The sequence below is a fragment of the Sardina pilchardus genome, chromosome 11 (assembly GCF_963854185.1).
Source record: "Sardina pilchardus chromosome 11, fSarPil1.1, whole genome shotgun sequence".
Taxonomy (NCBI): Eukaryota; Metazoa; Chordata; class Actinopteri; order Clupeiformes; family Clupeidae; genus Sardina; species Sardina pilchardus.
In genome coordinates this window covers 20,137,515-20,160,012 of record NC_085004.1, presented here as the reverse complement: position 1 = coordinate 20,160,012, position 22,498 = coordinate 20,137,515, and the positions used below count along the sequence as shown (strand labels likewise).

At 41.2% G+C, this 22,498-nt stretch overlaps 2 protein-coding genes across 3 annotated transcripts; both read right to left on the bottom strand.

The window, feature by feature from the left end:
* Window positions 1-1,371: 1,371 nt before the first annotated feature.
* Window positions 1,372-10,970, bottom strand: LOC134095269 (cadherin-17-like). Its single transcript, XM_062548719.1, has 18 exons — window positions 10,932-10,970; window positions 9,798-9,893; window positions 9,421-9,619; window positions 8,949-9,068; window positions 8,611-8,766; window positions 8,277-8,435; window positions 7,491-7,681; window positions 7,123-7,251; window positions 5,771-5,915; window positions 5,454-5,669; window positions 5,003-5,079; window positions 4,489-4,680; window positions 4,143-4,387; window positions 3,815-3,945; window positions 3,259-3,486; window positions 2,536-2,646; window positions 2,249-2,365; window positions 1,372-2,127 (listed from the first exon to the last, which is right to left on the bottom strand). Exons 1-18 carry the CDS (start codon window positions 10,968-10,970, stop codon window positions 2,045-2,047), a joined length of 2,634 nt encoding a protein of 877 aa, XP_062404703.1. The 3' UTR covers window positions 1,372-2,044.
* Window positions 9,854-22,016, bottom strand: LOC134096109 (NXPE family member 3-like). 2 transcript variants are annotated; one of them, XM_062549863.1, is made up of 8 exons: window positions 21,895-22,016; window positions 20,604-20,673; window positions 19,385-20,133; window positions 18,977-19,047; window positions 18,356-18,562; window positions 17,159-17,658; window positions 10,932-10,978; window positions 9,854-9,893 (listed from the first exon to the last, which is right to left on the bottom strand). In XM_062549863.1, the coding sequence occupies exons 2-7, from the start codon at window positions 20,664-20,666 to the stop codon at window positions 10,973-10,975; spliced, it is 1,596 nt and encodes a 531-aa protein (XP_062405847.1). In that variant the 5' UTR covers window positions 20,667-20,673; window positions 21,895-22,016; the 3' UTR covers window positions 9,854-9,893; window positions 10,932-10,972. The 2 variants fall into 2 exon arrangements, with proteins under 2 accessions (XP_062405847.1, XP_062405846.1); XM_062549862.1 differs by lacking the exons at window positions 9,854-9,893; window positions 10,932-10,978 and having other exon boundaries at window positions 16,459-17,658.
* Between the last annotated feature and the right edge of the window lie 482 nt (window positions 22,017-22,498).

Genomic DNA, 22,498 nt, shown 5'->3' with positions numbered 1-22,498 from the left:
TGTTGATCACCTCAAAAGTGCAGAGAGGTCCAACTGACATTTTGATTACTTTTAATAGCTGACACTTATGGTGACAAGAAAGCAAAGTCCTGTAGTAAGAAACAACCCTGGTTTACTGATGTTTCAGCAATATCAGTTGGAAAACAATAGCTAATACAATCATTTAAATTTCCTTGAGTCGGTGTCTGATACCTGTGAGACCATTGGACATGTTTCATAGGCCCTCAGCCTGGCCTCCCTACTGGCCTCCCTAGGACAACTGCATTTACCTCCGGTGCTCAGCCCACCGGCGGACCGACCACCCTGTTGTCGCTGTCGGCAGGCTGACAGATCTTCACTGACGCGTTCATACTGAGGTCGCTGACAAAAAATGGAACGATTCTGTCAATCTCGATTTCATCATGGCAGTTTAACAAAATTGAAGATAATCATTTAAAATCCATCGAGGTTGTCAAAGTTGTCAAAGTGTCGCTGGCAAAGACAGGGGAGCACCAGAAGCCTGCTGACGTTCGCAATGACGAGGACACTGAGAAAGCCACTGAAGAGGTTTCAGAGTTTCCTAAAGATGGGAAACTGGAGGCCCAACAGCTTTTGTCCACAACAGAGTGTTCTTCTACTACACCTCTCGTAAGTAGTGTTTCTTGTCAAAGTTATGTGTATCGTCCTGAATTCTGAATGACAGTACCCTTGTCTTTTGCTAGGGGGTGCTATAGTCTTATAATGACACAGGCCAATTTCTATCTGCAGGCCAAGGCCACCGGTCGATTCGACATGTCAAATCGGGCAAAATGAAGTGAACGCCGAGTCGGCGGCTCCTCCGACTGATGGTGGCACGGGACAGCAACACTTGAGTCACCGGCCGACCTCACCCGACAACTACTGTAGCTCTACAGCAAAGTCGTTTGCCATGAAGTTAGCTTTTAACAGGCTATCGTTTGTGCACATATTTAATTTGGTCCCTCTCCACAGGTGTATTAATCAAGCACCATGATGTCTGCGTTGTCTGAAGAGAATGAGAGGATCAATGCTGCAATTAATAATTACATTTTTGTCATTTGATTTCATGTGATGTGATGGTCCAGGTGCATGGGCTCTACTGAGTTTTTCAGTACATTAGTGTTGTTTTTTTTTACCTTCGCCAAGGAGGGTATGTTTTCATCAGGGTTTGTTTGTTTGTTTGTCTGTTTGTTAGCAAGATTACTCAAAAAGTAATGGATGGATTTCGATGAAATGTTCAGGGAAGGTCAGAAATGACCCAAGGAAGAAACGTGGTCTGAATAGTTTAGGTTCAAATGTATGACAACCTAGGAAAATACAGGCGGAGGTCTGCACTCTCTGAGTGCTTTTCTAGTTTCTGTTTATTTTGGTCATACATTGTCATGTGGATTATTTATTTCTACAATTTACACATCTGTCACAACCTGTCTGGCTGCCATGTTTTAATCACAACACAACAATGTTGGCATATATCAGAAACAAGGGCAGCACGCACACTCTGCACCTCAGTCTCCAGGCAAGGAGACTGTTATTATGGGCACACACGTCTATTGTCACTGTGTGCAATTCATTTGTCTGGTCTTCAGAGTAGGCTACATTAGTAATCAAGGATCTTTGGTTCCACTCTCTCTCTCACCCACACACACTTACAGCGGATCTGCAAACATTTATTTGACATGGATTGGCAACATATGGATTGGCTTTAAAAATGATCTTTTTTTACATGATCTGTATACACATGGAATGGTTTTCTTACAGGATCTGTATATTCATGGATTGGCTTTAAAAAAAAAAAAAGATGTGACAGTGTGGGCTGGTAGAGAGCAAAAGTATAGGGAGTTTCTTTCTACAGTGAACTACACAATAGCCAGTTACGCTTGACCATTCTATTCCTGAGTTTTCTTTAATTAAATAAATCTGGAATAACATGATATAAATCAGGAATAACTCTCCCCCTCTCTCTCACACTCTCTTTGTGTATACGTGGTGTGTGTGGTGAGCGTGTGTGTGTGTGTGTGTGTGTGTGTGTGTGTGTGTGTGTGTGTGTCTATGTCTTCATCATGACTTCGTCCTCGCCTGCATTTGGCTTTTTGCTCTTCTTCTTAGATTTTCTTACGACGATAACAAGCACTGCGGAGAAAAAATAGATTGTATTGACATAAACCATGGAATGATCGAAAAACACACAAAATGGAGATGCTTTTGAGGTATTGCTTGTACAGTATGTGAAGTCTTTTGTTTGCTTCCTTACCATTGATGCCAATGAATGCAAGGAATCCTCCCACAAGTCCAATAGTCTCCTCCATACAAAGTCCCCCAGAAAGCTCAACGACACATGACCCAAACTCGGTACAGTTGCACACAGTCACTGTTGTGTAGGGAGCGAAGCGACATATCAAACACAACACAAGACCGTTCCAGGCTGTGAATGTAGGTGCTGATATGGTTTCTATGTGTGTACTGTACACTGTCTCTGTTTACATGTGTGTGAAAGTGTGTGTGTGTGTGTGTGTGTGTGCATACAGTATGTATTCTCACCGTTAAATGTGTGTGTAACTTCCATTCCAGACATATCTTTGATATTTATAGGCACATTAAATGTCTGTTCAGCAGGAGGGATCTTCTTTAGGGTCAGGTGGGCAAAGGTACCTAAGAAACATAACAGACAGATCACACACATACATAAAATTCACCAGCCCAGGCCCCAGTCGTGGCGCGACTGGCTGGGGCACCTGCACCGCACGCCGGCGACCCGGGTTCGATTCCCGCCCCGTGGTCCTTTCCGGATCCCACCCTACTCTCTCTCCCACTCGTTTCCTGTCACCCTACACTGTCCTATCTGATTAAAGGCATAAAAGCCCAAAAATATATCTTTAAAAAAAAAAAAAAATTCACCAGCCTGGTGGATGAAAGAGGATGTACTTGGGCAGGAAGTCCTTAGATGCAGGAGGACTAATGGGAATATGAAGTGGGATTTAAACTGGTATTAGTATTGATATCGGGTTTGGCTAAAGATGTTCTGATATCCTGTTGAACTTCATCCCACTGTCAGTCAGTTGCTGATTCTAACAGTCCCTTTTTGTGTGTTTGCATGTTTTAAATTTGAATTCTGAGCCTTGTTAAAGGAACTTCTTGGTCACTGTTTGGGACAGACAATAAAGTCTATCGTTCTGTCTAACTATCTATCCCTTTATTTCTGCTAACGGGCTGTGCCGACTGACAGAGGCCTCCTGTCCTGATGGCCTAGACTCAGAGCCTCACCGTTCACTTGTGAGAACTCCCAGATGGTTGAGTTCGTGCTCTCGACGAGGCTCAACGTGAAGGGGCCGCCGAAGGGCTCAGCATCTTTATCCTCCGCCTCAATGACGAGCGGCGTCTCAAGGTCCTTAACGCAAATGAAGGACTGGTTCACCACCAGTTTGGACACGTTATCGTTTACGTTCATCAGATGGATGGCCACTTCCTTCTTGGTCTGCATGTCTGGAGCATCTGCAGAGGACAAAGGACGCGCCAATCAGACACTTCACCAGCCACACACTCTCAGCGCATCACCAGCATTTAGTATGTCACTGATGCACTCTTTAAAAAATCATATCACATAAGATCCTACAGTATAATGATCAATAATATGTTTTCTTTATGCGTTGCCTAATCCAAACAAGCTCTATACACAGATAAGCAGAAGACAGTGAGGATGATTGGGACAGATGAGATAGACAAGGACAGATGTGTGGAGTGAAACAGAGACAGATGTGTGGGGTAGACAGGGACTGAGGCAGCAGAGCGGGAGAAGTAGATGGGAGCTTTCGTGCTGTACCCTTTTCATAGGCAATGACCATCACAGTGAGATCCTGAACCTCCTCATAGTCTAGAGCTGCCTTGGTCTTCAGTTCCCCTGACGCTGAGTCAATCTCAAACCAGCCTCTCTCATCTCCCTCTAGATTGAACCTGACCCACGCAAACACATGAAGTCATCACACACTCTGGTAAACATGCATGCAAACTCCACAGACAGACAGGCAGACAGACACAAACACACACGTATACACACACACACACACACACACACACACACACACACACACACACACAGATACACAGTGTTGAGTTTCTTATTCATTGTTTGTATTCTGAGAGGTTCTCACATGATCTCCTTTCCCTCTGGGTCTTGGGCCTTGATGTTCAGCACCGTGGCTCCCACAGTCAGGTTCTCTAGGACATTCACAGCCAGCAAGTCCAGCTCAAACACAGGCGCCTCATCCACATTGTCGACATCCACTCTGACCACCGCTGTGGACCTCTCATCGTACTCCAGCCCTTTGACCAGGGGCTCAGGGTTTCGAGCATGAATCTGGAGCGTGTAGGTGGAGTGCTTTTCAAAGTCCAGAGGCTAAAGAGAGAGGGACCAAACAAGAGAAATCAAGTTGACTTTTGGGACAATGTCTGACTCTACGACCCTTAGGACCCCTTTGGTCCTATCTGCCCCGTTACCTTGGCAATGGTGAGCTTTCCCTGTCCTGTTGCTTCATCCACTTTAATGGTGAAGACTCCATCAGGATCACCGTCTGCAATAGAGTACTCCACCTTGGAGCTCCCTGTTCCAGGGTCATCAGCATCGTTTGCCTTGACAGTCAGCAGCTCAGTGCCAAGTCCGGCGTTCTCTGCCACACTACGATTTCCATACTGCTCCAGAGAGAAACGCAGGGACAAGAGCAAACAAACTAAAATAAACACTTGAATCATGCATGACTTCAGAATAGGCAAATACAATATCAATCTTTTCAGATCGAGTGCCATCATTTTTAATGTAGTGACAAAATGTAAATGTTGAACGATAGATAACCGTCACAACATTTTACACAAGCTTTAACAACGTTGCTGTGTGTGTGTGTGTGTGTGTGTGTGTGAGTGTGTGTGTGTATACAGTATGTATATATATATATATATATATATGTATACTGTATAATTTATGTATGGAACATACTGAAAGGTTAGATACACTTACATTATTTTTCTCAAACAAGGGGAGCTCATTATTGATGTCGATGACCTTTACAGTGATCTGGCACTCTACAGCCTTGGCTGTTCAGACAGAAAATGACAATTTAGACTTAATACTGGAGGAATTCCCTCAGACATACCAAATTAAAGAGTCTGAACATAACTGTGTGTGTGACTAAATTACTATGACACTGATGAGTCTGTGTGTGAGTGAGACGTGTGTGTTTGTAACTACGTTTATATTTATGTTAGCAATCCTTAGTTATATAATAACATACAATACAATGACATCCATAAACATTACATTAACATTACAATGAACCGTTTAAAGTAAAGTCATATAACCTAAATTAAAAAGTTAGATGTGTACATGTAGAATGTGTGTGTATGTGTGTGTGTGTGTGTGTGTGTGTGTGTGTGTGTGTGTGAGAGAGAGAGCTGTCGTAAGTGTCTACCTGGTACTCCTCCATCACTAACTGAGTATGTGAGGGTGTACTCAGGGATTGACCGCTGGAATCCACCCTTGATCACTTTAACTTCACCAGTGAAGTCGGTGAGAGAAAACATGCTCTCTGTGGCGGGGCTCTGACTCAGCAGCTTGTAGGTCAGCAGGGCATTTGGTGTGTTCTCGTCATCAGCATCAGAGGCCTCCAAATGACCCACTAAACTTCCTGCCACAAACACAAGCACACACGCACCCATGGTGAACAGCCATCACTGAACTTAGGAACCTGTCAACGGTGTGCGACAGAGCTCGCTGCTCTTGTCTTACCCGTGCTCTCGTCCTCTTGCACTTCAAAGAGAGTTTTGCCACACTCTGGAGCATTGTCATTCTCATCTGTCACGGTCACGAGAATCTCCATGGGCTTTTCAATGTCCACACCCTGGTCATCCTTTGCAAACACCACTAACGTATACTACACACATGCACACACACACACACACACACACAATTTATGTTCCTTCGTAAACACATTACATATGACACAGTATAAAACACATTCTCATAGCATATGTCACACAGTGCAAAATGTAATTTATTCACGAGTGCAGAATGTAATTTCACAGTTGTGTCTTAATGCACCTTTTTGATTATTTTTGGATATTTGTGTGTTGTGATTTTGTGTTGCCGTGTTTGTGCGTGTGGACTTCAATCCTGTGACTTGTCCCAATCTCTTGAACTGACAATTAACACTCATCACTGGACAATTGGACCTATGGGGAGGGGCTACTTGATCTAATTAGTGGGAATAGGTGTGGGGATGTTGCCATTCCTATATTTGCAGAGAGGATCCAGTCTGTGGGGGAACTGGACAAGAGACGGCGACCGAACCAGGAGCGGCGAACCAGGAGTAGAATTACAACGCGCACAAGCCATATCCGGGTGGCAGATTGGGTCTGCCCCCGGTGATGTGAGTAGCTCTCTTTGGCCTTGATTAACAGCGTGTATTTGTTATTGGTCAACTCCGCACTGCCCAAAGCCTTGTGTTGTTTCAGCACGGCAATCGCATAGCTGCTGGTGATCGGGGAGGAGAACCGAATGGCCTGTTGGTGGAGATCCTTCAGGACGGTATTGTGCTCTGGATTACCCGTGAGTTCCTGTGTTGACTGCTTGGCTTGGCTGGCTAACACGGAAGCTAGGCTACCTGCTCGCTTGCTGCTGCTTGTTGACTTTCATCGCTGGCTTGCTTGTTGCTGTCTGGGGCTAGGACTGCTGCGGGATATTTGGCGCTGCTTGTGGCGGGCGGCGGAACTGCTATCTCTTGTCTTGCTGTTTTTGCACATAGAGCATTTACTGTCGCTTACATTTTATCTGTGGTTTTGTACAACAACCAATGAATTGTAATTTAATTATTTTATGGAGAATAAATGTATATGAAGATTAAACCCCTCTGCCTCCTGGTTAATTCCATTGCCTACCACCTGGAATCTGAATTCAAAATATATATTGCTGTCTGGTCACGGGCAGCCTAACACTTTAATCGGGTGACACATACACCAACTGTCATAATGAGAGACACACACACACACACACACACACACACACACACAGAGAGAGACAGTATGCAATTTCCCTCAAAACAGTGAAAGATATGATGTGCTTGTAAATGCTGTTATGATTACCTTGGCTTCATTCTCGCGGTCCAATTCCCTTGTAACAAAGATCTCTCCTTCAGCGTTGATACTGAAAGGAAAGTTGAATCTTTCCTTCTGAACCAAACTGTAAATTGCATCAGGGTCATTAGACGTCACCTGCAATGGACAGACAGACATTAAGACAGGCAGAGAAACACACAGAATAGAGTACTATTACAATCAACTAACTACTAACTAACTATTAATGAAACTAACCTGTGTTCAGATATGAGAGATTATGATCAGGTCTATCATTGATTATCATTGATTATTGCTTATATTTTATTAGACTGTTCTACACTATTACACAATAGTTGTGATTTGTTCCGGGCGTTCTGGTATCAGATGTGGCTAACCGTAGCAATTGGCATGGGGTATTTCAGATTCTCTTTGAGAGCGATTGGTTCAGGCTTTTTCCACAGGTTTTGACGGACGACTACATCAACCCGTGTGCTGCTCCACAGAGCGTTCAATGCTCCTCCCATATCCTCTGCTTTCACTATCAAGGTGTAGTCGGGGTCAGTTATAGCGTCCACCTGCCGAGACTCTTCAGATGAATAAACCCATAAACAATAAATGAAAATGAAGTCACGTTAAACAATACATTTTCCATAATTGTCAAAAACTTTGGACCCACTAAAAAACAGAATGATGGTAATTACCATTTACAGTAACAACTACTATACATACTGTATAGATTGATGGGAGTTTCGTTTAATTTTATATTTCATTGTATAATATATTCCTGTGTTTGAGATTGTAAGCGTCCACAACACTAACATGTGCTTCCTTACACTGGTACAGATGCATTATGTATTCTATAGATGCATTTAGAACTGCACACACCATACGTCAAGATGGCATTTCAAAGTCATTTCACTTGGGTTAGACTGAATGGCCTAAGTGCAGAGTGTACATTCATCCTTCATCAGGGCTGAAAGATGGAAGATAAAAGATAAATCCTCTCAGCCCCTCTGCCATGTGAGGCTCTGCAGCAGTCAGTGTGGGAGAATGTGACTGAGTGACGGCCTGCTCAGATGGTGTGAGTGTCTGGGTCTGGGTGTATGCCTATGTATGGCTGGCCTTAGTGGTTGTATGAGTGAGAAGAAGGACAATGACAGAGAAACTGTATTTGTACTAACCACTTCTAAGCATGCAAGCGAAGAGAGGATTGTCCTCATATGGAATATCATGAGTTGGCAAACAGAAGTCTTTAAAATTCTTCTCCAGTACTTCACGGCTGCCACGCTCTTCACCCCGACTGTACCTGAACCCTGCACGTGCTTTAAGGAGCTTGGCACCTACAGTACATGCACATGCACACACACACGCACGCGCACACACACATACACACAGATATTTGTCACATTTGCCCCATGTTTGATACACACACACACACACACACACACACACACACACACACACACACACACACACACACACACACACACACACACACACACGTGCCCATTTTACCATCCTCAGTGGTGGAGATCTCCCCTGTCTCCGGATCGATCTGGAACCAGGCTGTTTGTGTGATTGGAATCTGTTTGACAATGCTGTACCTCAGGGCAGCGTTGGCAGTATTGGGGTCATCAGTATCAGATGCAACCACGCGCACAAATGGCTTGCCTACATACACATACATACACTCACACGTACACACACACACACACACACACACACACACACACACACACACACAATGAATTCCACACAATATCATTGAGACACAATGAACTCTTCAAAATATTCAGTTGCTCAAGCACTATGTGCCGTCTGGTATAATGCCTGTGATGTGTGTCTGTGTGTACCTGCAGTTGAGTGCTCAATCACTTGCCCTCCATACAGATCTTGATCAAAGGTGGGTAAATTGTTATTTATGTCGACAACTGTCAGGGCTACATCATATGGTCCATCTACTGTCACATCATCTGCAAGAGCCTCAATCTTACACACACACGCGTGCGCACGCGCACACACACACACACACACACACACACACACACACACACACACAAATGCATGCAACCCACCACACACACATTCATATGAACAAATACAATCTTTGCTATATTTTCTTCTATAAACACTGTTTTAATATTTATTTCATATTATATTATATTACTGTATATCATATTAATGTAAAGAGGTTGTAAAAGACCAGACCTCATAAGTAATGGCTATCAGTTTGAAATTACAGCATACTGAAAGAACTTTGTTTAGTCCTTTTAGGCCAATTTAGTTTTGGCCAGGCATTATCAATCAACCATCCAACTGACCAACCATCAGTCGCCAAATACACATTCAGTTCATTTAGTGAGGTTAGGACATCTGCTGCTGTGGTCACCTGCAGTGAGTATGCTCCCTTGTTCGACCAGGCCAGTGATTTTGTGAGGTAAAGCCAGCCGTCCTCAGACATGCTGATTCCCTCCAGGTCTCCACTTACTCTGTATGCAGTCACATGCTTTACTGCCGACACAAACTGTACAAACACACACACATCACACACTATCCAGTATCCAATCACACACACAGCTGTCCTACTGTCAAGGGGACATTATGCACATTATGAATTATGAATGAATAATGAATTACATTATGAAAGCACATACAGTACTACACATTATGAAAGCACATACACATTCTGAAAAGACACACACCTGGTGGATGGCATAGGGAACTGCTGTAGCTTCAGGGACGAATAATGCCTTGCTTTCCAGTGGGCCCTTGATGCTCTCCAGAGCTATCCCATAACTCTACAGCACAGGATTGGCCAGAGAGTGACATATGAGATGAGTGCATATTTTTAAATCATAGTGCTAATCAATGTCAAATGCTGACATATATTGTGGAGGGGTTTTACAACTCCATGCGTGAAACGACACAATGTGGTCTGTGCAGGCAATAGGAATGATAGGAATTACTAGATTTACCGCAAAGCGGTACAAAATATGACTGCTGCTCAGGCTTGCAAATTCTATCCGCAAAAATAAAACACACTTGTTGATTCGTTTCCATCTCCTACTCCATCCCTTGCTGCAACTTTTACGTATGTAAGTGTGCATGTGTGCGCTTGATTTTGTGCATAGATGTGTGTATGTGTGTGTGTGTAGGTGCATGTGTGTGAGTGTGTGCATACCTGTGTGTATGTATGTGCGTGTGACGTGTGTGTTTATATATCTGTGTGTGTGTGTGCGTCTGTGCATGTGTGAGTGTGTGTACGCCTGCATGTGTGTGCATGTATCTTTACCATGTATCTTTATATGTGTCGCATACAGTATGTGTATGTGCATGCGTATGCGTGTGCGTAGTACAGTCACTAAATTTAGCCTACACATATATGTATTGTATGGTCCCCCATGAACCAAATTACACAGAACTTGGCATACATTCAGATGGTGTCATAATGATCCTACACTTCAGAATGTATGCAGTTTTGCCCATGTCAGCCAGAAATACCTGCAATTACAACACATTTTCATTGCTGCACGGCGGTCATAATTACATGACCATAAACCATGAATTGCATTATAAACACCAGCTGCTTAAAACACACCTTAGACAAACATACTGTACATAGACAACATAAAGAAGATAATCGACGCCACCAGTGTCGTCTTTTCAGAACTTACTATCTACGAGTTCATTAACTGTTGATTATGCAATTTGTATGACAGATGAGTATGACATGAGAGATAACCGATACAGACACATCGTTCAGTTTATATCCCACGTTTTAAGTTCATTACTAGTGGTTTGTCTTTCAAAACCAATAAAGAAATGCTTACACTCACAGAGCTAAGGAGGAGAGCTAGCAGCAGTAGATGTTCCATCATCACACCTGAAGGTGACAGAGTGAGTATGTTTGAATGAGAGAGAGAGAGTGAGAGAGAGGAGAGAGAAAGAGAGAGAGAGAACAAGTGTGTGAGAGAGTTAATCATTGTTTTATTTACAGGCTGTCTGATCATACAGACTTTGAAACTAAACCAGTGTGACCAGAAACTTTTTTTGTGTCTGAGAAACTCAAACTACTGACATACACACATTTCAGAGAGGACACAGAGCCACAATGAAGTATAAAACTGTACCAGCCATTGTACAGTATTTTCCCATGAATTAGCTAACTGAATGACAGTGTTTTATGTTAATTAAATCGATTTTTTAAAACTGCACCTGTGTGTTAACAATAGCCCAGTGAATCAGAATCAGATCGTACTTTAATCCTAAAGAAGAATGAATAACATCTACTGAGATTAAGCCATAAAACAGGGAGGGCACTGACCCAGAAAGGAGAAAGAGAAAGAAGTTATCACTATTGTGTCAGTCACCTTATCTCTTTATGAAATAGCTGCCGTATACACATCTGCCTACCTTTATGGGAATTTTAACACATAGGGTTAACATAGGCGTTCCAATACTCATGACCCCTGTATTTTAAGGAAAACATTTATTTATTTACAATACATTATTCATTCTCAAAGAAAATTGATGTCCTTAAAGGTTGGTTATATTTCTTCATTTTTTTCATTTAAAGCATTAAGATCAATTTCCAAAATGTGCTTTTATATTGTCAACTGTGTTCCAATAGTTTTGGAGGGGACTGTATATATTTTCCAATGCATACGCTGGTAGGACCAAAGCGAAAGGGGTTGGTGCTTAACAATGTGATTGGGTCAGTCCAATGTCAATCGGGCCGCTGATCAACTGTCTGCTTTATGGGCCGGTCAGAAACAATAATATATATGGATAAAAAAAGGGTTGGACTCGGGACTATCGGCTCAAATAGGACCGCGGCCCACCGGGTAAAAAGGCCCGGTATCCACCCATGGATGATTGTGTCAAGTATAACACAATCATGTATGTAAAACTGCTCTATAGAATATGTCTAAAATTGAATGGAGTACATGAATGTTACGCAATGTTTTTAAAAAGGAATTTCCCTGTGGAGGATTATGGACCCTATTTTAGCGATCAAAAACGGATGGTCAGAAACACAAAGTTATCCTAGACATTAAAGGCGTAGCAGTCCACATTCACTAATTAATAGCGTGATTTTGCGATCAGGCGCTGCAAAAGGGTTGTTCATATGTTTCAAAATCAGTCATGGGTGTGTTTTGGGCTTAACATCCTTTAAACCAAAGAGAACTATATGTACCGCAAAGTGGTACACAATATGACTGCCGCTCAGTCCTATAAATAGGAAATTGGAATGATATTATTAATTACGCTTTTGTTTCCGTCATCCATCCCTACTGTAACTTTTATGTATGTAAATGAATGTGTGCATGTGTGCGCTTGCTTTTGTGTATGAGTGCTTCCCTGTTTGTGAGCTTTCGCTGTGAGTATGTGGGGATAATGGTGTGTGTGTGTGTGTGCGTGTGTCTGCTTGCCTGCTTGTGTTTTATGTGTCTCTGTGTGTATACTTGTGAGTGTGAGTGTGTGGGTAGTGGTGTGTGTGTGTGTGTATTTGTGTGTGAATGCGTGTGGGGGTGTTTATGCATGTGTTTGTGTACATTTTTATGTACGTGTGTGTGTGTGTGTGTGTGTTGCTGCGTGTGTATGTGTGTATGCCTGCCTGTCTGCTGTAGGTATGTGTCTGTGTGTGTGTATGTGTTTGTAAGTGTGTGTGTGTGTGTGTGTGTGTGTGTGTCTGTGTGTGTCTATGTGTCTGCGCTTGTGTGTGTGTGTGTGTGTGTGTGTGTGTGTGTGTGTGTGTGCGTGTATTACTCTGTGTGTGTGTGTGTGTGTGTGTGTGTGTTTGTGTAGCAAGGAGCAACCCTTCGCTTAATACCATCATCTGCAGGCCGATGGGTGTAGTCAATAAATATGCACATAAATTAATTGATCTTATAGCCCCCATGATGAAATTCTACAAAACTTGGCATACCCCCAGAGGATGTCAGGATAATCATACACATGAAATTTGGTGCAGTTCATAACATCTCGTAAAGATAGGGGCGATTGAAGCAATATAATATTGCATTTTCTTTTTTTATCATGGGGGTGCAAATTGCAAATTACTGGTTATAAGTTGATGCGGGCTCTTGAGACCGACATACCATAAACATTTTGTCATCCTCAGTGCCACGGTTCAGGCAGGAAAAACTGAATTTTTGGGGGTTTTGGGGGGGCCAATGCGGGGGTCGAATGGCGCTAGCGGCGGTCATAATACAGTTTTTTACGATTGCTTACACACTAAAATATTTTTTTTCACACAATTAGCAAAATTTTACTCCAAGGAGCAAAACACCTCCACCGATTTGCACATCATTACACACAATGTCTGCTTCACCCTTTTTGCTAAATATTACACACAGTGATTTGTAAAACTCTACACACATTTCCACACCTTAGACACAGATAAGGATTGTGAGGTTACTTCCTTGTCATTACAAAGCCCTGGATTGCCAATGACTACACTAATGAACGAATTGGATAATCACATCCACCAGGTGTGTAAGCACACATGTGCAAAATTGAAAACGCAGCACTCAGGTGTGCTATACAGTCTTGTTGCTTTTGCAGTAGTTGCTCTTCAGAGTCAAAGTGTATGTACTTTATGCAGTAGTTTTTGTTTGTCTGCAGATTTTATTTGTTCAATTGATTTCATTGTTGGTTGATTACTGTAACTGATTATGGTTAGAAATACTGTAAATATTGAAAGAAATACTTGAAATATTCAGTCTACAGCAGTGTTCAGTGTTGTACAGTGCAAGTGCAAGTTTATAGACCTATTTACTGTATGTACACTTTCCCTATGTCGAACTAATCATGAAGAATGTTGTGGGTTTGTCACTTTGTGGTTTTTTGGACATCTAAATGATCCCTTACATAACAATGTCTGGGCAAAACTCTAGCTCATGCTATTTCCTAATTTTTCTTTTTACAAATGCGTTTTGCATTTATCACTGCAGTGTGAAACTGGCTGCAATAGTGTCTGATCATTGAGGACTGTGTTTGTTAAATGACAACTAATAGCATTTTTACAAATATGTGTATATGTTTTGACTGAAGTGTGTATGTTTTGACTGAAGTGTTTCATTTTGCAAAGAATCTAGGAATTATGCAAACTGAGTGTGGCGTTTGGATACCTGTGCTTAAATTTTGTTAAAAAGAACTCGGTTCGAAAAATTGTGTGTAAGCAATTGAAAAAAACTGTAATATCAATCATTCCCTTTAACAGTAAGCAGTGCAACTTCAAACAGCGGCACATTTAAAGGAATTTGCGTGCACGCAAGACTATGGAACAGGGATTCCGCTAAACCTTGCTTTACTAAAAACCTGTTTTTGACTAGCAGAGTAGCCTACATGCATCTACACTGACGTATCATTTGAACTCATAGCCAAAGTGAAACTTCACCGTGGTTTCATACTGTAGTCAACGACAAAACACAAGTTCTTTCACTATTGACTGAAAAATGGGTTACCATTGAGAACATAGCAAAAAAAAGCAAAAAAAATGTCCTTTTGTTTTCCTCAAATGCAAAACAAATGTCCTCCTTTATCAATGTTACAAGCACTTCATATTCTGACTCTCTTTATGCAATAACTATCTTTGTGGTTTCTAATTAGTATACTTTTATGTGAAAGAAATACCATTTTAAGAAAATAATGATTTAGTAACAGTTCTGTTTAGTATTTTTTTATGCAATTCAATATGATTTCTTAATACTTTTTAAATGTCACATCATAGGACACATTCACAGTGCAGTTGAGTGAAAACGTGAAAAACAATATGTGAAGTCATTGACAAAACGAGTGGCCACTATTTTTTTTCTGAATTGCAGTTTTCCCAAAAAAGAGATTTCCGAAAAAAGCACTTTTTCTTGGCCGTTTGTCAACAACCCATATGCACACACTCACAAACTCACTGATACACTCACAGATCAAGACCTTGGTGAAAGGAAAAGAAAGGCCAGTCTTCAAAGAACTAGTGTTCGCTCACTTAAAGAGATGCTAACATGCTAACTTGTACTTTACTCACTGTAAAATATATATGGATACACACCTGTTATAGCCAGAGAGCGAAATGACATGGGCAAAGATTTGTGTGGAGACCTAAGGATGTGTCCACACCAATGTCAAACGACGATGGAAATGTCCCCACCAATATCAGGTTGAAAGGGGTAAAAAGCGCCTCACAAAATTTGTCTTTGAGACATCTGTTTTTTTGATTGAATTAGCTCCCTCTTATGCTCTCGATTCAAAGTCTTTGGCTCACTTATGGCTGTCGATTCGGGGATGTCGGGCAAGAAAGATAGGGCACACCTTTGATATCTGAGTTAGCAAATAATTAGCAAACTTATACTGCAGTGCAGTATTATGACCGCCGTGCAGCGAAGCGGCGGTCTTATGGGTTCAGTCAAGACTTTTTTTTCCTCAGTAATTTTCTGTCAAGGATTCCCGGGACACTGAAAGACCGGGGTGCACGAAACTTGGTGGGCATGTAGTCGCATTGTTTTTCATTTTGATCCACCATAGAAATACAGCACAAACTCCCCAGACTATTGTTCAATCTTAAAAGCTTAAAAGCTGAGCTTAGTCTGGTGATAGCCAGACTAGACAAATTGACAAGCATGATTTATTTTTGTAGAGAGAATATGCATGGACTGGGCGGCAGTCATATTTTGTTCTACCACTCTGCATATGAGTTTTGTCATCCAGCCAGACACCAAGGTATTTGTATTCAGACGATCAATGCTTGAACCAGTTTTGAGTGTTCTGAGAGTTTTTTTCCATGCTATTCTTGTGGGGCTTCATGCCCACCAAGTTTCGTGCACCCTGGTCTTTCAGTGTCTCGGGAATCCTTGACGGAAAATTCATGTGAAAAAAAAGAAGAAAAAAAATCTGACTAAACCTACAGTATATGACTGCCACTTCCCTGTAAGGCAGTCATAATAAAACAGTACAATAACCGTAAATCTCAAATCTCCGACTGGCATTTATATTGCTAAATTAACTAAAAATTATTCTAGCATGCTACATGCTAGCCACATTCAACCTAATGCAATGGCTGTTATGCAATGCTAATCACTCGCTAGCAGATCATTTACTCACTGGAGTTTATAAAAGAAGTGCATTTTTACCTTCGCCAAGGAGGCTATGTTTTCATCGGGGTTCGTTTGTTTATCTGTTTGTCTTTTTGTTAGCAAGACAACTCAAAAAGTTATGGATGGATTTCGATGAAATTTCCAGGAAAGGTCTGAAATAACGTTAGCTAGCTAGCTAGGTCACTGGCTAAAATAAACTATTTATTCTGTGCCCAAGAGAGTGGCACAATTTTATTGGCATCATCACACACAATCAATGACAATAAAATAGTACATGTTCATATTCATATTTAATATAATTAATTTCTTATTACTTTTTCCCATTTCGTTCCATTGGCGAATCCTTCTCATACAGTACAAAAAAGTTTCCCCCTGGCAGCAACCTATCAGTGGCTAGGTCCTGCCTTGATGGGTGACTGACGTATTTATTTATTTCATGGCGCATTTCAAGACCGTGCATCATGGAATGTAAATGTCAATGTATATAAGGTTTTACATTTAACCTTTTATTTATTCATTTATTTCACATTTTATTTATTTATTCTTTCATTTATTCATTTCAACTTGTATTTATTGCTATATCTATTTATTTCATATTTCATTTTTTTTTTTAATTAAAATTGCCATTAATCACTCTGCCTGATGAAGGTCTAACGACCGAAAGCTAGCACTCAGTAAAGCTTTAAACTTTTTTGCACAAAGACTTGAAGTGTGCGGATTCTTCTTTAAAATATCCAGTCAACTCTTAACCTCTCTCTCTCTCTCTTTCACTCTCTCTCTCTAACACACACACACACACACACACATACTGTACACTCACTGACTCACTCACACACACACACATACTGTACACACACACACACACACACACACACACACACACACACACACACACACACACACACACACACACACTTGCTCTCAAGCTCTCATTCCTAGTTTGGGCACACAAATGACAGGAAGAGCTCCACCTCGTTTCTCACCACCACAGTTGGAGGGTGGATATGGTCTGGTGCATAGTGACATGAGGTCATCTGCCATACATCCAGGATGACCACAGGAAGGTTTCGGAACATGGCGCGAAGCACACGGTCGAGCTGCCAGCTCAGCCAGTCGCTGCCGTACACGTCCTTGTACCCTGTGTTGGCCGACTTGATGACGACCAGGGTGCGACCGAAGGAGCGTCGGAGTAGAGAGACCACCGCCCGGCGAATGCTGGACAGGCGCCTGATGTAGGTGCTCAGCGGGTGGGTGGTGAAGTGGGCCCATATGGTGAAGACCACCACGGTGTGCTCCCCCCCTGGCAGGCGCTCCAGTTCATTTGCAATGTAGTGCAAGTCGGCACGGGGAGTCTTGTGCGAGCGTAATGGAAGGCCATGGGCTTGCCACTTAAGAACAATATTGCTTGCCATGTCCACCGCCACAAAAGGGCCCGACTTCTGGGAGGTGAAGAGGTTTAGCTTCTCCAAGGCTATAGGAGAAGTAGAGATGAGTGGCCTGTTAGCACAATGCTGAGAGGGATTTTCCTGTCCAGTAGCCTAAAATGAAATAGTGGTTGTGTATCATCAGGAATAGGGGGTAATCTAGTTTAAATTGATTAAAGTTTAAGGAATTATTATTGTTATTGTTTTTTTTTTAAATTATTATTATTAATTATCTTGTTTGATTAGCACCACCTCTTGGTTGCCAACATAAAAGTAATCAAATTTGACAATTTATGTTCCTTCGATAATTAAACATATATTTTTAATCAGGAGTAACTAAAACTAATAATAATAATAATATCAGGGTTCCCACTCTAAGTCAAATGTAAAATTTCATGGCTTTTCTCAGACAAAACAAACTGACAAACACGGTACAATTAAAAAAAAAAAAGAATGACGCCACACTACACAAACAGAGGCACAGACACAGGGAATGTCCACTTTCAATTCACATAACACAAAAAATGGATATGCGCTAATAAGCACATACTGCACTGAAGGCTGAACTGCTTTTTTGACCTTTTTATTATCTCTGCCATATGTTTATTAGTGTGTTTTCTTGGTCTTCATAAGAATTAGTTAAATGAAGACCAAGAGAACACACTAACAAGCATAACACAGAGACAATGAGGCACAGGTGAGCTAGATAACAAAAAGATTCAGCCTATGACAATTTGTTCTTACTTGGCACTGTTTGAAGGAGGTATTCAAACCACTGTCGCAGAGTTGAGTCTCCCATCATAATAATGTATTTGTCCTTCACGCAGGCAGAAATCTGTTCCACTGAGGGGAATGACTGAGTTTCACAAACCAAAGACATCCATTTATCCTGGAGAAAAAACCCAGCAGGAACAGGAGTGTCCAAACCTGGCAAACACTTTCCTTTGTGTGCTGTGTGCATGAAGAGAGAGAGAAAAAAAATTAAGTGGGTAACAAATGACTAAGAACCCCTTGGGCATTATAAATATTGATAACATGTGCATTCCTCATGACACCACACACTACAAACTCCAATCACTTGAGGCTGTTATGATTTGTATTGCAACTGATGCTGATAAAAGTATTCAGAGAATGTAATCACATCACACATCAGTATGTGATGTGGTACACCGTATATTCTCTGAATTTAATTAAAAATCATGCTAGTGAGCTTTTGATTTTCGGCTTTAATCACATGTGTTCTATTCCATCCTGTCGGGTCCTGTAAAAAAAATTTAAACCTTGGCAGATACATATTTTGTGGTGAAAATAATCAATTTGTGTCTATTCCATTCATTTTTGTCTGTTTTGTTTTTGATGACTTACATGTTTTCAAGGTCTGTTGTTGAACATGAAGGACTATATTACATTCTGGCAGTGTAATGTCAGTTGAACTCCTGTAAATACAAATTGTGTGTGACTGATGCTTGTTTGACAGAGATCAACCACTAGCTGCCACTTAGGCTAAAATGTGTACATAATTTCTGCTTCTATTTGTGCTATTATTTGAATCACTATGAATGAAAATTTGAAAAACTCTGTTTTTTTTATATATATATATAACTTTGTTTCGTGCAGTTGCAGTAAAGGTGAAGAAGTTTAAGAGAAAATACCAATTTTACTAATCAAATTCCGACAAGATAGTGTGATGTGGTAAAGATTTGATTCTACAAAACCAGCCTCCGCCAACAACAAGTAATTCACTGATCAACTACTGTACATGTTCTTCCCAACCTGTTGAGAAGCCTTGACTCCAACCCCGAGAGCCTGGCCTGGTAGCCCCCAAAGCTGTGCTCAGTCCAGGCACTGCAGGGCAGCTTGTTCGGCTTACGACAGATCCAGGTCTCCTCCGTCAGCGGGTCAGAGAATGTGCAGCAGCAGTTGCTGCCGTCCCCTATGAGCCTGGGACTCTTTTCGGCATTGCAATGCACTGTTTCCTCCAGGCCTCTCCCTCTGAAGTGCCCCAGGAAGTAAACCTTGTCCGGGTCCTGGTCTCTTTGCCTGGCCAGGACATGGACTGCTTCGCTGGAATGGATCAGACGCACAGAGACTGTTGCTGTGCCAGGCCACAGTAAGGCTAATTGAATGGTGTACATGCCATTGCGGTGGTCAGTCACTTGGCCGAATGTGCTAGCTTTCAGCTCAGTATTATAAAGCTTTGCCTGAAAGAAGTCACCCCCATAGTTTTTTCGCCTGCCCTTGGCATCCCTTGTAAAGACTTCAACAGTTACATAGTCTCCTACTCTATGGGTTGCATCAGGATGAATCACAGTGCAAGAGCATTGATCTGGGTCAGTGGCTACATCTACTGAAGTTAACACATCAGTGGGGTGAGGCCACTCAATTTCCGTCATCAGGGACAGCCATTCAGCTGAGTCAATAAGAGTGCCATTAATCCCATTTGTAGAGCTTGAGTTTGTAGTCCATGTCTCAAAATAAAAATCTTTAAAATGACCTTCAGATGGCCAAGACAGATCCTTTTCCTATTTAAAGAGTTAGAGTTAGGTTTAATCAATTACAACATGTTTAGTGGTATACAGTAGGTCGTGTGTGTGTGTGTGTGCGCGCGCACAATTTCAGTTGAACTAAGTGAGTTGTTTAATTGAAATTGTTGAAATGTATTGAAATTACTTAAGTCAATGGGCCTCATTCACCGACCATTCTTACAAAGAAATAGTTTTTAAGAATATTCTGGCATTCACCAACATTTTCTTGTTCTTAACAATAAAAAATCCAGTATTTTACAAAGCACCAAGGGACACCCAGGATTAACAGGGGCAAGGAAAACCTCCCTTGTCCAGGAAGAAACCCTGGGCAGATCCACGGCTCAAGGGGCCAACTCAAAAGGTAGCTTTTTTGCCACCTCATTTGTCATGGAAATTACTGCATATTTATACAATGATAGACTGACAAGAGAGCTGAAATATTCAGATATATAAATTGTCTGACTTACCAGAAAGAGTATGGTAAAGATGGCAACCACAATACACAGGATAACAAATAACTTCTTTCCCATTTTCAATCTAAAAAACAAGAGAATGAATGAAGAGAATGAAGATTTGCAGTAATACATGCTTATACCTACAGTATGTATACCTGCCTCTCTTTTGACTCCAGGTTCATTGAACTGTAAATGTGAAAGTGGTGCAAATTCGAGCAAGAGATGAAAGAGTTCAATTCTGTTAAGTTGTACATGGTTCATAGGAGAAATGCATATTCTGCACTAGAAACTTCCTCTGATGTTGTGGTTATGTGATATTTAGCAAACACTTTGTCCAAAGCGACATACAAATTATGTTCCTGTGATGTTCACCAAGTCCGACATTAAACTCCAAACCTTCATTACATTTTCAACATTCTTTCATCAAGAGAATGAGATGTGCTATTACAGTTTTTCTCAGTCGCTTTTGGAACATTTTTCAGATCAGAATTGAAATTCTCAAAACTATTCAATCTTCTCATCATTGTATCACGTGCACATCAAAAATGCAGTTTCTCATCTATTTGAGCAAGTTGCACATGCTTGTTTTGGTATCCTTATTATGTACAATTATCTGCTGAATAATCAGATAATAATCATCCCCCTACACAACATTTGTAGAAGTCTTTACATGCAAAATGGTTGAATGAGTTGTCATATGAGAATTTGAAGCAAAAGACAGCAACATCAGGAGGGAAGACTGCAATTATAGCACTGCTTGTATAGTTTTCCCTTAGGAATATGGTCACATTTCTACTTTTTTCTCTTTTTCTCCCTTTGTAGGCTACTATGCAGTGCTGTCTTTTCCTTCTTATTGCAATGACATGGTCTGACTTTGTATTTTACAGTAAAAAAACAGTAACTGTGAATCTTGTCGATCAAACTCTAAGGTGTAGGCCTAACCTACAATTTACAAAAACTGTCATCAACATTTTAGCCATATTACATTAGAACATCTTTCAGAGTAGGCTACGCAGTTATACTGACAACATGACTAAGCCACTATCTTATCTGTACACAATGACACAATGACACAATGACTTGTCATTCTGATTCTGATGAGGCTAGGGACATATTCATTGACACGGATAAGCGTTACCAGTGATAAACTGCATGCTTTGCAAGGAGAGACCGTCATGTGCACCATGCGTAAAGACATTAGAAAAGTATTCAACTGTCGTACTGCCGCTTTAACCAAATGTAAGTGAGAAACTCAGATATTAGAACTGCCTATCTGTAGCCTATCTACTGTATCAAGCATTACCTGGGCCCAATATTCCATTTCCTTCGATTGAGTTTTGCAGGAAGCAGTGGGGTAGGTTATAGGCTAGCCTACGAATCTCGCTGAACATAACCAGGCTTTCTTTGTATAACCTGTTAGCTACCTGGATCGACAAATACGAAAGTCGCAATCAGATTTATCACGAAGGTCACTCGGGTGAACTTGTCAAACCAGGTTTTCCGTTTTGGTTTCGGTTTAACAACCACCTTAAGACCTTTGTTTCATTCAAAGCAGTGCTTATTCTCGTCTGCTTCCAAGTCACTAGCCAGACTACTGGGGCTATTTTAATTCCAAAGGCCAAGGGGACTTTATCAGAATGCATGGTATCCTGGATCCATGAAATAGCCTAGCTGATCTTTAAAAATAAAAACGTAGACCTTTATCAAAAAAATCATCCTGCCTCTAGGAATTTAAAATAGGGGTTAAATGCTTATTCTCTCTTTTTAAGGAAGAACATTTATTTATTATTTATTTTTTAAATTAAAACATTAAACACTTATTCTCCCCACTGTATCATATAGTGACTGTGAATGGTCTCTTATATAGGCCTATCTATGATTCTGACAGCTGTCACAAAACGATTTTT

Bases quoted from the DNA above. Each gene is read 5' to 3' on its own strand.
- LOC134096109 (XM_062549862.1), bottom strand. From the start codon at position 20,666: ATGGGAAAGAAGTTATTTGTTATCCTGTGTATTGTGGTTGCCATCTTT. The intron at 20,134-20,603 runs GTAAGTCAGACA...CTCTTTAAATAG, and splicing joins TCTTTACCATACTCTTTCTG to GAAAAGGATCTGTCTTGGCC. The intron at 17,659-18,355 runs GTAAGAACAAAT...CTTCTCCTATAG, and splicing joins CCTCCTTCAAACAGTGCCAA to CCTTGGAGAAGCTAAACCTC.
- LOC134095269 (XM_062548719.1), bottom strand. From the start codon at position 10,970: ATGGAACATCTACTGCTGCTAGCTCTCCTCCTTAGCTCT. The intron at 4,681-5,002 runs GTAAGTGTATCT...TCTCTGGAGCAG, and splicing joins CCTTGTTTGAGAAAAATAAT to TATGGAAATCGTAGTGTGGC. The intron at 2,366-2,535 runs GTGAGAATACAT...CCTACACAACAG, and splicing joins AGTTACACACACATTTAACG to TGACTGTGTGCAACTGTACC.